This window comes from Amphibalanus amphitrite, unplaced genomic scaffold (assembly GCF_019059575.1).
Source record: "Amphibalanus amphitrite isolate SeventyFive unplaced genomic scaffold, NRLGWU_Aamphi_draft 000815F_arrow, whole genome shotgun sequence".
Taxonomy (NCBI): domain Eukaryota; kingdom Metazoa; phylum Arthropoda; class Thecostraca; order Balanomorpha; family Balanidae; genus Amphibalanus; species Amphibalanus amphitrite.
Genome location: NW_024882309.1, coordinates 193,855 through 211,409, shown reverse-complemented (window position 1 = coordinate 211,409; position 17,555 = coordinate 193,855). Strand labels below are relative to the sequence as shown.

Here is a 17,555-nt window from a genome sequence, read left to right as displayed (position 1 = left end):
CTTACGGAGACATCGGTGGCTCATATGGCAATAGGACCGGATTTACAGAGTCCAGACATTTTATTATGGAGACTGCAACGGTGCATGTGTCAATAACACTGAAAGGGCTCAGGTGGCCCTTGTCGTTTACAGATGCTTGGACGAATGATAAAAGAATTCAGCTTAAAGTTCGATGACTTATAGGACATGCGTATACATACATTGGCAGTCGGCAGATGATGGGTGAGTAAATTTATCGCCACGAACTGTTTGACGAATCTGTTCTCATTGTGTTGCCATTTAATTTATTTCAGAGTCTTGTCAACCTTCTAATGTTTTTATTTTCATTGCCATCGAAGGTATTTTTAGCTGAAGAATCATCACAGCCGGATGAGCATACATTCTAGCTAGATAATCATTTCACAGGTAACCATGCAGGCCTTGTCATCCCAATTCCCAACTTTTACAAGCCCCCATCGCGTCACCGTGTCCCATGTATTGACGCCGGACGAATATGTCCACTGACGCTCTGTCAGAGCGGCGGCAGTGTCCGAGTTCGGTGGAGTCTGTCTCCGATCGACCGGTGACGCGGCGGAAGACAATGTCCGAGAACAGTTAGGTAGGCGGTCCGCGGTCGGAGACGCTGTGGGCACAGAGACGGATCGGCGACCGCTCTGAATGTAACGAGCTCTCCATTCATCACCTTCCGCCGCTCAGCTATCAGCTGTGGAGGGCGAGCATCTGCTTCCATCAGCGCCGCGGCTCCCACACACCGAATATGGACGGATCGGCTCCCGTTGTCGTCAGGGGAACTGTGAGCCGGGCGGCAGGCTACGACCCTGGTCCGGGGCTGTTCGAATTATGGGGGTACTGCCAATATGGGGTTCGGCACTCGACACCATACCGCGACTGTTTTCACGTCATTAAAATGATAGATAATATTCTCACTTTATCAAAACGCCTAAACATCTGCAACCTGCAATCGTCTATTTTACGTCTAACTTTACAATTAGATGATTCGTCTAGCTCCGTCACGGGATATCTATGTGTTCACTCCTCAGCGTTCATAATACCTGTTACAGTTCAAATTACGGTGTGATTCCCAAAGCTCCCTGTCCACTGTTCCCGGTACCGACGGCTCGTCTTTCCGTATCTGCGGGCGCTGGTCTGCCGTCGGCGCGCTGGCCGTCCGTGACGCTCCGTGACTCACCGTGACGTTCCGTGACGCGCCGTATCGTGGCCGGGGTCCGTGACGGCGCCAGGTGGTGCCGTGTGACCGGAGCGCCGCTCCCGGTGGTGATGGGGACTGCACGCGCCGCTGAGCGAGGCCGGCCAGGGGCACACAGGGAGGATGGCTGAACATGATCGGGGCACTCCGGGAGGATGGCCGCGCCCGGACGGCCGGGGACACAGGATGGCGCTGGAGCACTGGGCGAGGCGTGGGAGATGTTACGGGGTCGGGTTACTCATACAGTGTCCGCTGGGCCTGACCAAAGAAGATGCGCTGAGTCCTAGCCATGTACAGACGTAAGGGCACTGACTCTGCCGATGAAAGACGTATATCGACCTGATTAGCTGGTTCATCAGCTGACCTGATCGTGCACAGAAATGCCAACTGACCTGAGGGTTCACGACTAACTATCTCCATTCTCCACCGTCCAGCTGGTCCTGTTGGCCGGTCAGCCTGACCTTTCGCTGTCCAGCCTGCTCTGTTGATCGGTCAGCCGCCCAGACCGCTGTCTCTGTTGATCGGTCAGCCGCCCAGACCGCTGTTGGCGCTCCGCTCTGTTGCCCGGCTGTTCACTGACCTCTGGTATATAGTCACGGAGTTCCGGTCCGCTGCTCGTAACACCGGACAGCCAAACTGTCCCTCCTATGGTTGTTATTCGGCTAATTTTATTTGATGTCTTCATCTAACCGTAAAGTTCCCACAACATCACAATCTTGAAAAGCCAGATTCATTAATATTTTATTTATCGAATGAATGACGACAGACATGAATGGCATAGAAACAAAGTGGTGCATCGCTGGTATTTATTGCGAGATGTGAATGGAGAGGGTCTACCGTGAACAGTAGCTCTGAACAGCCTTAAAAAGTCTAATCTCTCGCAACTTTTAATCCGACTGGTCAGACCAACAAGGTGGGAAGCAAATGAAAGAAACGCTTATGGGTACTTTTTAACTATAGCTTCAATGTAGTTACACACATCTGCTTTTGTGGATGAACGCATGTAGATATGTGTTGTATGTAGGCATAATTCATATATGCATGTGCCATTGCTTGCCTGTTTGAGATGTTGATAATTGCATGAATACTTATAAGCGTGCACCACTGAGCTGAACTATTCTAAAACGATTCGGAAACAAATTGAGCAATCCGATTCTCTCGACCGACATGGTCGTCTTGTCTAGGCGTTACAAGTCTATAGGCGGCGTCCAAACGCCCCTGTTCAGATGACCCCGTGGCTGTGACGACTAGCTGCAGCGGATGGCGACACTCGTCCGAATCGGAAAACTGAACCGCGGTGCCCTATACTATCAGTAATATCAGTGAGGTGATGTGCCCGCGCACCGCCCCAGTCTCTGCCTCAGACCACAGGTCACGAAAGGACAGTGGGACAATGAAGCGCGCGACAGGATGGCACACAGTCCTTACAATAAATACACGCACCTTTTGAACATGCCCTCTGCGCGCGGAGCGGAGCCACCTCAGACTGCAGGCCTGCACCCACTGGCCACCGGGGCCCCGTAATGCCTCGTCCTCTGCGGCAGCCTCCGACAGTCCTCGGGCGCGCCCGGCCACACAGACACACGTACAGTCAGTCACACAGACAGTCCTCACCCTCTGACAGTTCCTGTCCAACACTGTCAGACCGTCCTGCCACACTGTTCGCCACGTCTGACACTCCGAACCTGACGGGACGTTTCACTCAGTCCTTTCAGACGGCACACGACATTACCCAAAGCGTGAAGCTTGACGTTTCGCACAACTTTACTCTCATTCTGCACAGATCCATGAGACATTTAGCCAGCATCATGCTTAGTCCGCAGCAGGAGCACCACGCTCGCAACAGAATCAGTCTCGCACCCGCAGTAGCTTCAGCACCGATATGGTCAGCGATAATCAGGCTCACACGAACCGTGCCTGTCTGTTTAGCGCGATGTTGGGCGCCCCTCTTTTCTGATAGGTGGCTTCTCCAGGGCTAGTGGAGCAGCACGGAGCGTCCCCACGGAGTCGTCCTTCCTCCCTATACGGGTTTCGTGGCGTGAGCTGCCCGTGGGCCTCTTCCCTGCCCGACTCGACTCAGTGGTGTGTCCTTTCAACACTCATCAGCGACGTCCCGCGTCCCCTCAGAAGTGGATGGACACGAACGGCGAGCTCCTGCCGTGGCCCTCCTCTCCGTCCCCGGAGCCGGTCTCCTCCAGGAAGACGACGCCGCTGCCCTCGGCCTCGATGACGGGCGTGTCGGCGGTGATGGCCGACAGCAGGCCCTCGTCCATCAGGGCGTCCAGCACCGTCTGCTGCACCAGGTCGTGCAGCTCGTCAGACGCAGACGGGCCCAGGTCGAAGATCAGCGTGCCCTTGGTGCCGACCTCCTCGGCGGCGGGGTCGGCCGGCGTGCCGCCGGAGCCCTCGGTGGCGGACTCTGGCGCTGCGCCGCCCTGCTCCGCTGCGGCCTCGGGACTCTGCTCCTCCGTCTGGGGCGTCACGGTGCCCTCAGAGGCCGAGGAGTCAGTGCTGCTCGCCTCCGTCTCCGTCACAGCCGGGGAGGCAGAGGTTCCCTCCTCGGCCGACTCGGCGGTCACACCGGCAGGGGAGCCGACCTCGCCGGCCGCCGACTTCAGCACCTCAGCCTCTCCCTCGGCCGCCTTCTCCAGCTCGGTGTGACTGTCCTCCAGCTCCGCTCCTGGCGCCTCATGTTCCTCCTCATCCTGTTCCTCCTGCTCCTCCTCCTGTGACCGCTCGGCGTCCTGGGACCGGCCCGTCCGCGCCGGCAGCGGTCCCATCTCGGAGCTGACCGATGTGGTCACCGTGGTGATCTCCACTGAGGTAGAGGTGGCCACGGAGACCTGGACATCGTCCGAGCGCCGGCCGAGCCGACCGTCCGCCTCCTGCGCGGCGGCGGGGGAGGGCGCCAGGCCCGGCCAGACCAGCGACGCTGAGAACGGAAACACAGGCCAAGTGTCAGATATCTGTCAAATCTTATAAGCATATATTGTACCTTTCATGCAATACACGATATAATGCTGAACTATTTGCGTGTGTTCTGTTGAATGACTGCGCGAATTATGTTATTTTTATCCAAAAGTTTTGATCGCCGTCGGTTTGTTTTGTCTGCACTCTACGCATTCATCACGGCAAAACTTCTACCGCATAATGGGCGGTGCAGCTCTCAGCAGTGGGAACTAGCGCCGCACCCGAGCAAGCCGGGCCGTTGTGAGGGGCTTATGGACAGTGTCATAGTGTAAATGGGGTTGTCGATTTACGGTTTGGGTGTCAGACTGCAAATGAGTGTGCGTTGTGAGACTGTTCGAGAAGGGAAGGGAACGGGTCAGGTGGGCGATCTGTTCCGTCGCCGAACCGAGAATACTAGGCTGTGCCTGGAACCGTCAGGCTACAGCAGACACGTCTGTCCGTCGCCGCCGTGCCCAGCCCCGGTCCCCTCGGCGGCGATTCAGGAGCGCCGTGAGGTGGCCGGCCTGCCTCGGTGCGGTCTGTGCGGTCCCAGCCAGGCGCGGCGAGCCGTGACCGGCGCACTGCGCTCCGCCGCCCGGCCATCGACCTGTCGGCGGCCCGCGCAGCGCGCTCCGAGCGGATCTCACCTGCCGACTGCTGGTCCTCGGTCGGCGACGCGCCCGCCGCCTGCTGGCCGGTCGGCGCTGTCAAAGTACAGAGAAATCCCGTCAGGGGGCAGCACTGCAGATGGTTCTACGTTTACAGCAGCCGTTTACCTCCTCTTGGTGAATGGGGAGCTATTTAAGCTTTATAAATTTATCATCCTACAGATCAGCTTCCCAGCACCATTACTGACAGCCACAGTCGTTTTTATCACGACCAACGGAGAGCTCATCTCAGTCCAACTAGACCCTCTTCCCAAAAAGCAGCTTTCCACGTTAACCTTTATTGCTCGGCTTGGATGCCTAGTTGGATACTCCAATAGCATACCAGTGGAAGTTCGCAACGCCCTTGCTTCCCGCCCATTTTTTCACACCTCATTTTGTACAAGGTTTTACCGGGACTGAAACCACAGGCCTATACCTACGACTTCGCCGGGTCCGTGGCCTCATATAATGAAATACTTATGTTATTGTTTCAAGGCTCCATGTAACCGTGCTACAATAAATAATTGTGCTCCAGAAAAGGGTGTTATCATCATGATAGTGCCCATCGTTATGTCGATATATCAATAGGTACATCATGTGTGTTTGGACATGTTCGACCATAATTGGTGATTACGGCCATTAATCGTGGGTACACGGGTTAGCCAAGGTCTTCAGATTCGCACGATGCCCAATAATAACTTCAACTGGTGGTTTCGCTCAATTACGACGCGGCAGCAAGTCAGGCTCCTGCGGAGGCCTTGCTGGCCGACACACCCACAGTATTGAATCGGCCTTTGGCCACTGAAGTGATGTGACATTTGACCACGACATTAAAGGCACTGGAAAGTCACGAATCCATAATTGTTTAGTATGAAAACGCACGGCATCAAGTTAAATCTCAGAACCGAAAAGACATACATGTATGTCCTGGGAGCATGCTGCTCACATTCTTTACGAATGTGCAAGTGTGGACAGAATCTATTGACATCTTTCACGGGTGCGTTGATTGCGTTATTTACCTGCGGTCGCGGTAGCCACCACCGCCAACAGTCCGAGTACCCGGAGACACGACATCGTCCCGCGAGCAGAGAGAGAGCGTCGACACGGGACAGGCGAGCAGCTGGAAACGAGCGGACACAGGGTCAGACAGCTGGAAACGAGCGGACACAGGGTCAGACACCGGCTCCGTGCTGAGCGGGTAGCGCTGCCGACTCCCACCGGCAGAGGCTCCCTCCCTCACCATCCGGCTGAAAAGACGGAGCCTCCCACCAGTGGATGTAACAGTGTAAATGTACACGTAAGCATACATGTAAACAATGGAGCTTCCGTCTCAGGACCCGCCAGTGGGCTCTCCCATCCCGGCTGAGGACCGTCCTTGGCGAAGGCCGGGCCGACAGAGCACATCACTTCCGCCCCAAGAACAACCGCGCCTTGGCTTGAAGCAGAGCGCTATAGGCGCTGCACACAATTATATATGTGTGCCCATTGCCCAATATTGTTGCACGGCTATTATACCTAATGTTAAGTAGCTTAATTTTCACATTGCTCGCCATGTGACGGCCCGACAGGGCTAAGTCTGAAACACCGTTGACTGTTCCGGAATGGTATTGGCTTAAATTGAAATCGTGACTTGAGAAAAAAGCATGTATTTTAAAAGAACACGCCCATAGTTTATTTGAATATGGTCACAATATACATAGCTAGGAAATCGTAATCCGCATGATTACGTACATCCGTGTTTTAACTTCATGCCTAAACTCACAATTATTTATGCTTTCAGAATTCGCCCTCATCAGACATTGGCGCTACTGAGCCAATCAGAACCGGCATGGGCCAGGGACGGATCGACCAAATCGATGTTATGCCCATTTCCATTAACCTTCGGTTCCAGGGACGCCGGCCACTAACTTTTGCCAATCACCATAACTTCAGGCTGCGTTTCTATTCGCGTCCGGACAGCGTCCCGCGCCCAGTTTCAGAATACATAGTCGGAATGACGCACGTCACACACGACTGAACGACTATGGACCGAGGCAAAGAACTCTGATTGGTCACGCATGGCGCAGGCACGAAATAATCGTTATCCATTAATAAACTAAAAGTTAACGATTAGCCAGCCTTTATGAGGATATTTGTCTTCATGACGGTATCGATTTGTAAGAAGTTTCTTGGTTGGTACGTGCTCACTTCTTACATACTCACTGAAAACAATTTAACCCAAGGCCCGCGAGTAAACCGGTGTTTTGCGGGTACCCCTATCCGCAACCATTTTTAACCCGCGCCCCACTGGGGGGGGCTATTTATAGCCCCCCTCCCGTTTTTCTGCAATAACTTCCAAACCGCTTGACGGATCGACGCCAAACTTTCAGTACCTTCGGCTGCATCAATTTGACACCTTGTGTCAAAATTTGAACTTCGTAGCTACCATAGGTCGGCCGGAAATGACGTCAGAGTGACGTCATGTTCGTCCGATTTCGACGCAAAACATTGAACCACGGCAATCGCTCCCAAGAGCTCAGTTTTTAAGCTAGATCCACTTTCTTTGCATGAAAGGACTCAGAATTGACCGCGCTATCAACCTGCTATCTCGGATTTTCAAAATTTTGAAATTTCGAAAATTTTATATAATAATATTCAAAATTTATGTTTTTATATTTTTTTCAAAAAGTTTTTGACTTTTCGAAAAAAACCGGAATATATGTGACAGAACGCATGATTATCACTAACTCTAGCAAGTTTTAGCTAAATATCTTCAAAAATGGCCAAGTTATACGCATTATTGCAAAAAAATTCACAATTATTAATTTTTCAAATCAATTTTTCAGTACGTATTTGACATCGTACACCAATATAAATGGCACCATCGTGTTCCTGAGCTCAAACTGCATCCAATAGACACATTTTTTGTTGAAAAATTTTAACTTCAAAATTTGACCTTTTTTGACCTGAAAGTGACCTGACCTAAGCTAAATTCGACTCAAAATGACCTCGAATGACACAGACGACACAAATTCGAAATCTATGGCCTAAATGGACCATAAAACATGTGTCACGTGACCGACGCATGGTATAATATTTTCGTGACCTGTGATGACCTGACCCTGACCTGAAAATCAAAGTACAAGCTTGGTACCCTCAAGGTATCTAGAGAATCTGCTCACGAGTGTGGAAACCAAAAATGAGCCTGATCTGACTTGTAAGACGGCGGCCAGAGCCCAAAATGTGAACAAGCCAAAATGCCAATAATTTTTACTTTGACCTGACCTGTGACGTCATCGGTGACCTCGAGGTCAATGAAATTAGGTTTCGCTCGACAGTTTTTCCGGGGCTATCAGACGCCGTTTGAATTTTGACGATCGGCCCAGTAGTTTCGGAGTTAGGAGGGGGGGGGGGGGGCTATGAATAGCCCCCCCCCCCCCCCCAGTAGGGCGTGTTATACACAGACCCCAGTGGGGCGCGGGTTAACCACCCTCCCAGGAGTACAGTAAGGTCCCATTGGAGTGTAGTCGTCCCTGCTCTCAGCGGACTTGTTCGCTGACAGCGGTTATATCCGCTCAGAGCAAGTACGACTACACCGCAATGGGACCTAGCACTACTCCTGAGAGGGTGGTTAAAAATGGTTGCGGATAGGGGTACCCGTAAAACACCGGTTTACTCACCAGCCTTGGGTTAAATTGTTTTCAGTGCTGTCACTATTAAACCTTTTACTTATTCAACCAAATACGATGTACTATTGTTAACATGGCGAATCGATAAGACGCCTCCAATCATGGAAGACACCCATGGTCCCGCGGGCTTTACATGATTGATGGTCCCACAGGAGCCAGCTGATTCCTTATCGCCCTATTGGGCTCACGCAGCTGATGGCTGACTGCCAATTTCTTTCGGTAAACAGATTGGTGAATTAATTGCTGAGCGGTTATCTCTACTTAATGGACGACATAAGCACACCAACTGGCTGCTCGTATCACTAGAGCCTCTTCTCTTCTGACCAAATTCCGCCAAGGTGAGTGCAATGTTCGTGGCCTGTTAGCTGACTGTTCTATCAGGGGCGATCCGGCCATGTACTCCTTGGAAATGAGTTACCGACTCACTAATGTCACAAGTTCACCGACACCCCGACACCATGGGAAAGCTAAAATTCACTAACCAAAGTATTCGCTGCCAATGTCTACTCTTTAATATTTGATGGCCGCAAGTGATGTATCTACGAGTATGTTTTAAGTACGGTCCGAAAGGGTAACCGCAAGCCGACAGTTGTATAGCTGCTGCCTGTAGGGCGGGCTTCCTAACGTGTTTGCAGCCTTTTTATCTGAGAGAGGACATGCATGTGGAAATGCAGCCTAGGCATAAAAATTAATTCCTTATCTAATCCAGAATCCTTCCAGCCATAAGCCGGTGACGAGTATCTATCTTATCTTGTAGAGTTGTTATCACGCACTTTTTTACAACTATTGAATCATGAATGTTTTGCATTGCCCGTAACAACGTAGCTATGTAGCGGAATCCCCCGAACGCATCGCGTCACTCAAACATCCCCGAGCCTCTACCACATTACGTTCGTTGCTGCTGTGATTTAGCGACGAATAAATTGTTCCAGACAGGCAGCTATAATTCCAGTTTCATGGCAGGAACTTCCCTGATTTCAGCAGAAGGCTTTCAGTTGGGGCAGTAGCAGGCTTTTGTTGGCTGCTGCATTAGCGTAATACTGGGCGTGGTCGGTGTAATTCACTTAATCAAACGGAAATGTGCACCCATTTTAACTAGAAGAGTGTAAGATCAAACAGTAATGAAACTGATGACGATAGCGTAACAACACAAATAATTTGTGTTTGCTGATTATCTATAGGTTTGTATTTTTCTACTCGCCGATTCCATTGAGCTGCTCCGGATCCCCGTATCCCTGTACGCCTTCCCGGGTCAACTGCGTCGCTCCGGGCGAGGTCACGGAACCGGGCGGGGCGGGGGAGGGGAAAGGTCGCGTGCTGCCTGATCCGTGGGCGGAGGGGGGGGGGGATCGCGTGTGCCGTCCCGATATCATCGCTGCACGGCGGTGTGGCCCGCAGACATCCGACATCAGCCATGAGGCGGGGGCCGGCAACGACCGCGCCCTGCACAGTGTGCACCTCCGCTGAGCCTCCTTCGTTATGGAAACTCCCATCGTTATGGGCATTGCTCACGTTATGGGGGCCCGTTGTTATGGGAAGTCCCGTCGCCAGCACCGCTGAGAGGACCCCTCCGCCGTGGACTTGATAGACAAGACATCAAGGAGTCGTGTGTACCGGACCGGGAAAAGATCCCACCCGACCGAAGCTGAGCGATCTGAGATCCAGGATCGAGGGTCTCTGCCGCCAACTCAACATACAGTCACGGGGATACTGTGAGAGACTGGCAGACTGAACTTCCCACGCCGGCAGACAGACTGTCTGTGAGTCTGACGCCCCTCTGACGTCACTGCCGGTCAGTGCACGGCCACGTGGCGCTCTGGTGCTGGCGGCGGCGGTAGCACCTTGGTGGGACCTCCGCCGGCGCCGGTAGGCGGAGGGCGACAGCACCCGTCGGGAAGGACCCGTTCCGAGAGGCCACGCAAGGTCAGCGGCGTGCTGGGACAGCGTGCGGCGCGGTGACGCCGCCGGACAGACGGACAGACGGACAGACGGCACGCGCAGCCGGAAATGGGAGGACCTCGCCGCCGGCGGGGCCGTTCGAGGCCGTCCGAGGCGCGTAGGACGGATACGGGGACCGACGACGGTCAAAGGTGGACGGGGTCGAGTCGTCAGTCAGTGGCTAGTGGGCCTACTGCGTCATAAACGACATCCGGGGACCGAAGAAGATCCCCTCAGCACACTGATAATTACATTTTCACTGCGATCAGGACATTAGTAAAGAACAAAAGGTATTTTATTTGTCAGATTCAGTTGAGCCTCCCGAATTTCGTACGTCCGTTCGAGGCCGACCGGCAGTAGACAGGCCGCGGGGGCACTCATGGGAAGGGGGCAGCCCAGGTGGGCATGAGTACCGGCCACCGAGGACCCATTATTTATGGGCCGGTCGGGAGGGCCTTGGGCCGGCTTTTGCCCAAATACGCCGGCTGCGCTACCGGCGTTGGCGGAGCCTCCGTGGATTGCCGCGCAGGTTCTCTCTCAATATTAACATTTCTGATCGTATCTGGGGAATGTCTGACGTCCGTCGTCATGGAAACGAGCAAACGCGATTTCCAAACAAACGTGATCACTGACCAGGCAATGTTGGCACAGCAAAGTCCCGTTCATTCTGCCTGTCACCGTTCTAACCTTTTCCTAAGACACATCCACATCGCCCCATCTGTCAGGTCCCATGGGCCTGCACCAGATGACTCACCTGTGCCCTTTGACCCCTTCCTGACCCCCGTGCCGTGTACCGGCGTGCCATGCCTCAGTAATTAACCCTGCCGTCGGACGGGGCTGTAGTCCGTCTTGGACACGCTACTCCGCCGGTAACGTTTGGACAGCGGATTTCAGGTCCGAACGTCACCAGCTATTGATATCTGGTCATGGCTCGATGATGGCGGCCGCGGGTACTGAATTGAGCGTGGTCAGAGGTTCAGCCCTGACCGCAGGGCCCATATCACAGGCCGGTAGGTGGGACGGGATAGCACGGACCGACATAGGCCATCAGAGGGTGGACTGGGTAGGTATTGGGTATATGATGGGGGTAATGTGTGGCACATGGGTGGGCAGGTGTATCCCTTATTTCAAGTTTACCGATCATGCTTGTCTGGGGACACAGGCAACTGAAAAGCGGTAGATAAAACCCAGCGACTAATAATTATCATACGGACTGACGTTACCAGGACTGACGGACGCGGCCTGACGTCGCGTGCATGACATCACCGTACGACTGACGGCTCGTGCCCAGTCGGCTGGCCGCCCGTACAGAGGTAATTTCCTAATGGGCCGCGCGCTTATCAGGTAATGCGCACACTGCGCTGCGGACGCTAACGAGCCAGTAAAAACTGGACTCGGACCGAGAGATGCAGGAACTCTGGGAGGGCATTCTGGCGTTGCTTCCGTGTGCTCAGGGCGCTGAAGGCAGACGACGTCAGAAGGCGGGCTATGTTAATCCATCCAATGCATGCATTGTAGTTGTGTCGATGACGTGTTATTTACGTGTTTGTTAGTGTGATAGAACCACTAGCCCTGCGGCAAACAATTTTTTTTTTGTCGGCGATGGAACTGAAGTAGAAGGAAGAGCGACCTCATGGGTAAGAAGTCTGGCTCAGCCACGGATGGGTGTCGAACTATGGATGAGAACGATAGGGCTGACTAAGCGATACTAATATTTTGATTCACTAAATGGAGAAAGTCAATGATTGTCTTCACTAAAATCGTGTAAAAGTCTGACCGAGAGACTCGCGTACCGAACGCTGCACCTTTTCGCTGTGGCCCGCTCCTCACCTAGTCCCCACCGTCTCAGCACAGCCTGAGGGATACTGGCGCTGGCCGGCGGAGGGCATCGATGGCCGACTTCGATGGCCTTCAGAGACCGCCTTATGCAGCGGCCCGGCCAGACAGGCGCGTCTGGCCGCCGCCGCTCAGTCATTCATCCACGCCGACCATCTGAATACCGGCCAATGGCTGTGCATGTTGAGCTTTCGCTTTCATGGGTCGCCGGTTTCACGTCACACGAGACGGCTTCATTCATTCTTCATCCGCCTATAACTCGGGATATTGATACACGCTCAATACAAATACAAACAGAGCAAATGCCCTTTGTAGCCCAGTGTTCAACGTGCTGCTTCAATCTGCAATCGGTTAATATATTCTGTCAGTTGCACTGGCAGGTATTTCAAATGAGCTGGATGATTTCCACTGATCGGCGGCTGCGGTTGTAGTATTGGGAAACTGTCGGCCCCGTATGTGGCCGCGGTGTTGGCCAACACTGACCGGAGGACGGCGTGCCCGCGGTCAGATATGCCCCGGTCGTGTCGCCGGCGCCCGTACCGACCCCCGGCCGACGGACCGCCCCGATGACGTCGGTCCGTGTCAGCGGCGCCTCCCGGTATTCCGCGAGTCAGACGCTGCGGACGTCCTCGGCGGGTTACGCAACCGGCGCTCCCCTGGTGGCCCTGGACCTCACACAGCGCACCGCTCAGCACTTTTGGGTCGGCGAGCTGCTCTTCTGAGCAGCTTCTGGATCACACTTGTTGCCTCAGCATCTCTGGATCACGGATTCCCTCCGGCGCACCTGGATCAGAGCCGAAGCCCCGCTCGTCTCTGTGCCGCATCATCTGCAGCGCCGGTGGCGGCACCCCCGGAGCGGACGGCCTTACAAGGACGCGGCGCCGACCTCGCGGGGTCGCGGACGGTGCGTGAATCACGGGCGGCGCACGGCCGAGCGGCACTCTCCCTCTCACCCGACCGACTCCGGGCGTCTCTGCCGACCGGGCTCCGCTGCCGTCACCCCGGCCAGTCAGCGGCTCTGCGGCACAGCAGCGGGCTCGTGACGGTTTATGGAAACAAAACGGAGCGTGCTGCCCAGACTGGGATGGCCCGCTCGCATGAGGAGAAGCCCGGCTAAGCCGCAGACCGGAGTTCCTGGGAGGCATACACTTAGCGAACCACACCCTGATCTCCGCCTCGTCTCTGTTCCTGTACTTGGTGTTACCGCTACAAAAACCGCCACGATGTAATTTTAGTGCCCTGAGATAGCCAAAGACGATGCATGAAATGACAGCTCGGCAATGGTTCGTCTGCATTGTTCCTGATTGATACCGTTGCACCACCTGTGGCCCGCGTATCACAGAAACCGTATGGGATATCTTTTCTTATGCGGTGTTTTAATCTTGGGTGAGCCCCTGGTCTCTGGTAACTCACCAGGTGGCGGTCAGTTTCAGAGGATGGGCGCAGGTGTAGTCGGACCGCCGGCGCTGACCCTGTGTTGTCGCCGGCGGCGGCCGTGCCGATGTGACCTGAATCTGACGGGCGCGGAGCCTCTGACCGGCGCGGCGGACGGTCCAGTCCGGTGGACCGGCCGGCCGGGGCTGACCTCGGCTCTGGCCAGCGTCCGAGGGAGACGCGACCTCGCCGCGGGAGCAGCGGCGAGGTGCCACCTGGGCACGGCGGAGCAGCGGCCGCCGGAGGACCAACGCTGCCGAGAGGAGGCGGAGGCGAACCGGCCGGCACCGATCACTCCTGGGACCGCGGGAGGTGGCAGGTCCCAACTGAGAGGAGATGAAGAGGTCAGCCAGCTTCCAGGGGAGACAGTCAGCCTCCCGTGGATACGGGAGGACAAATCTTCCTTGAGGGAAGTGTCCCATTGAGACAGGAGGACGGACGTTTCCTGTGGGCGCTGGGGTGTCCTCGGTGAGTTGCCAGTGGACGGGAGGGACGAACTGAGGGACGGGGGGAGGAGTTGGATGATAAGTACCTCTGCCCGGGGGCGACGGGCGGAGGTCGGTCGTCCCCGGGGGTAGCTACCGAGGTTTCTGACAGACACGGTGTCATTAGTCGGGCCAGAGGCACTCCACGACCCCTCCCCCTGGCCCGCCCAGCCGCCCCCGACCGGCCAAACCCAATTACGGGAGTCGATAGACATCTCACACTGCGCCGGTGCCAACTGACCTGAATGTAGCACATTACGCTAACTCACAGAGCGAGCACTTTCAAGGCTTATACTGTTCGTTTGCAGCCGATGAATTAATTAACCCTTTCTGCGATCATTTGAATCGTGCAAAATGTTTCGGTAATGTTCCTTTTTACTCCGCATTTAAAAGCGAAGCACCACGATTATCAAAATGATGGTTTACCACAATCACTCACTCCCTTCTTCTAAACGAACTTGCCCCACAGGCTTAGCTCTATGGTTCCTCAGAGAACGTTTTAACATTTTTCGGAGCAGCCCTTTAATTATTTGGCCATCCAAGCTCCGCAACCGTGCGAGACGAGCAGATAAGCAAACTCGTCTAACCAACTCTCGACATTGAACAAGCACCGGACGGGGTGATTTGTCGAGTCGTTACATTGTAACCAGCCCTGTTACTGCGCTGTTTTCTGCCAGTGTGTCAGTCAGCCCTCCCTCCCCGGCATTGACCAAGCTGCCACGCCGCTGCTGCATACTTTACAGAGCTCAGTCTACAGCCTACCAGTCACGTAACAGACTACGGGTCCTTGCAGCTGATAATTGCCGTGTCATGAGACAGAGTGACGGTGAAATAAATCCACTCCGCCGCCAACGGAAGTAGAGCACAAAACCTCGCAGCGGACAGCAGTGAATTACTGCGTCACACCGATAAATGCAGCGAATACATGTCGCGCACTTTTACTTTTCACCCAATGTCAGATGGTGACCTAGGAGCCGTGATTTTGACCGTTAGTTTTTGTTGCGGTGGATCTGAGGCTGGTGAACATGTTCGGCCATGTGATCTCCGGATCTACCTTTGCTATCTCCTGATGCGATTTTACACGCGAGATATCCCGAAACGTGCTAACATTCGGGAGCGATTAACAATGAGGCTGGCGGAAATGCCAATAGTTTCTTGTTTGCTGATGAACAACTTGATCTTTTACTCCTTGTCATGCCGCTCATTTGTGCTGTAGTTATTTTGCAATTTTTGTGCATTAGCTGTTGCAAAGACATTATTGCTTTTCATTTGTTTGTTTGCTTTATGGCCAATTGAGAAAAAGGTAAAGCTGAAACTACCAAGCCATGTCATCGTCTAGATTATTCTAGCATTACTTACAGCATATCAAACATTAGTTCATAGTCCCAGCAATGATAATGTAGAATGTTTGCATCATAGTCTTACTATAATGACTAGATTGTCGGATATCGAGGTAACCTCCTCTCTAAGAACTACCAGCCCAGATCCACAAGCATCAAGACGTTCTCCTCTGTAACAAATCTCGGCTGAAATCCCAGATGCCAAGGTTTCCTCTGGTCTCCGTCCATAATCCACCTACCACAGGCATGCACTAGTCTGCTCGGGAATAGGTAATCACCTTTGCATGTCCTCGCCACTGCACTGCCGCGGTTCAAGGCAGGATCCGACCCCAGGGGTGCCGCAATGACTGTCACCGGCCACGCTGACCGAGCTGAGGGGTTCTCGGGATGTCATTGGGATGCCGTAGCGGTCACCCAGAAGTGAAGTGTTTAGCGGTTGACGGTGGACGGTTCGATAGGCGTTCTCCGTTCAGAGCTCACAGGGTAGCTCTGTGGCCAGTGGCCACCGTCCACCATCCCGGACTCACAGGGCAGACTCTCTGGTCACCAGCTGAGGGTTGTTCACGGGTCACAGGACGGGGTCCTGTTCAGGGGTCACAGGGGCAGACTCCGAGGGATGACCAGGGATCACAAGGGCAGACTCCGAGGGATGACCAGGGATCACAGAGCCAGACTCCGAGGGTTGACCAGGGGTCATAGAGCCAGACTCCGAGGGTTGACCAGGGATCACAGAGCCAGACTCCGAGGGTTGACCAGGGGATCACAGGGGCAGACTCCGAGGGTTGACTGGGGGCCACAGGGGCAGACTCCGAGGGTTGACCGGGGATCACAGGGGCAGACTCCGAGGGATGACTAGGGGTCACAGGGCAGTGTCCTGTCTAGGGGGTCACAGATGGCAGACCCCGCGGCCACTCACCGGTATATCGGAGGCGCGCGCCGGCAGCGGACACCACTGTGGACACCGACGGACTGAGCGGCGCCGCGGCGCGCCGACCGGCACCCTGTCCGAGGGAGGCAGGGCACCCGGGTCCAGTCCGCGCCGCAGCGGGCGGAGCTACCGCCGCCGGCCGGCAGGGGGCCAACCGGGCACTCCAGACACTCAGAGCTGAGCGTATGTGCTTACTTTTTAATCAAACTGATGAATTAAAAAAATGCAAATGCTCATCTATAAAATATCGAGTTTACGCCGACCTCGCGAGCCGCGCCGTAAAATTTTAAGTTTTTGAAGCATTACCATTTACCTCATCATGCGATTCGCATTTTTGCCAAGCATTTTGAATGCGCATAGTTTTTTAGTTCACTTTCGCTAGATGATATCATTTTCGAGTTTCTCATTTTCCATTAAAAATAGCGGTTTCAATTGCTCGCACTGAGTTCCGGTGAGAGCACCTGCCGCCCGGGCTGGACGGAGCTGCGAGTCCGGGACGGCCGACGGGCGCGGTCGGTCCAGCTACCATGACTCACCACCAATCATCACGTGCGACCACCTGCAGGGGTGGGTGGAACAATGCTGCCGTAATTGATACCCCGACTGCTGCCCGCGCCACTACGCGACCATGGGGAGCTCGGCGATAGACCACTAGTCGTGGGTAATTGCTGCGCTTATCCACCCGGACTTGCCAATGGTCGACGATCCCGTCTGTCACACGTGTTCCGCTCACCATATGCAGCTGCCATTGAAAGGGTATGATACGTCGTCCTACCATCTGTATAGCGGGCGCTCTGTAGGACGGATATAGTGGCGGGCGGGCTGGCATCACAGGGCCCCCACTCTACACAGTGGATGATGTCAAGCGGACCCAAACTGATGCGTTCCATGCAACCGGTGACATTCAGAAGACCACACGTGGTACAAGGCAAGGCCGAAAAGGCATTGTGATACACAGGGCTGCGGAGTCGGAGTCGGAGTCGGAGTCGGAGTCGGTCGGAGTCGACAGTTGTGACCGGAGTCGGAGTCGGAGTCGGAGTCGATTTTAGAAACCCGAGCCGGAGTCGGAGTCGGAGTCACCGAAAATCTGTCGACTCCGCAGCATTGATAGGTCTGCGGAGTC

General features: G+C 54.4%; 1 protein-coding gene across 1 annotated transcript; it reads right to left on the bottom strand.

The window, feature by feature from the left end:
* Positions 1–1,936: 1,936 nt before the first annotated feature.
* Positions 1,937–16,505, bottom strand: LOC122366555 (serine/threonine-protein phosphatase 4 regulatory subunit 2-like). Its single transcript, XM_043338941.1, has 4 exons — positions 16,421–16,505; positions 5,823–5,923; positions 4,804–4,860; positions 1,937–4,139 (listed from the first exon to the last, which is right to left on the bottom strand). The coding sequence occupies exons 2-4, from the start codon at positions 5,875–5,877 to the stop codon at positions 3,331–3,333; spliced, it is 921 nt and encodes a 306-aa protein (XP_043194876.1). The 5' UTR covers positions 5,878–5,923; positions 16,421–16,505; the 3' UTR covers positions 1,937–3,330.
* Between the last annotated feature and the right edge of the window lie 1,050 nt (positions 16,506–17,555).

Coding starts and splice junctions, on each gene's coding strand:
- LOC122366555 (XM_043338941.1), bottom strand. CDS start 5,877: ATGTCGTGTCTCCGGGTACTCGGACTGTTGGCGGTGGTGGCTACCGCG. Junction 4,861..5,822: donor GGTGGCTACCGCGACCGCAG/GTAAATAACGCA, acceptor GTACTTTGACAG/CGCCGACCGGCCAGCAGGCG. Junction 4,140..4,803: donor CGAGGACCAGCAGTCGGCAG/GTGAGATCCGCT, acceptor TTCCGTTCTCAG/CGTCGCTGGTCTGGCCGGGC.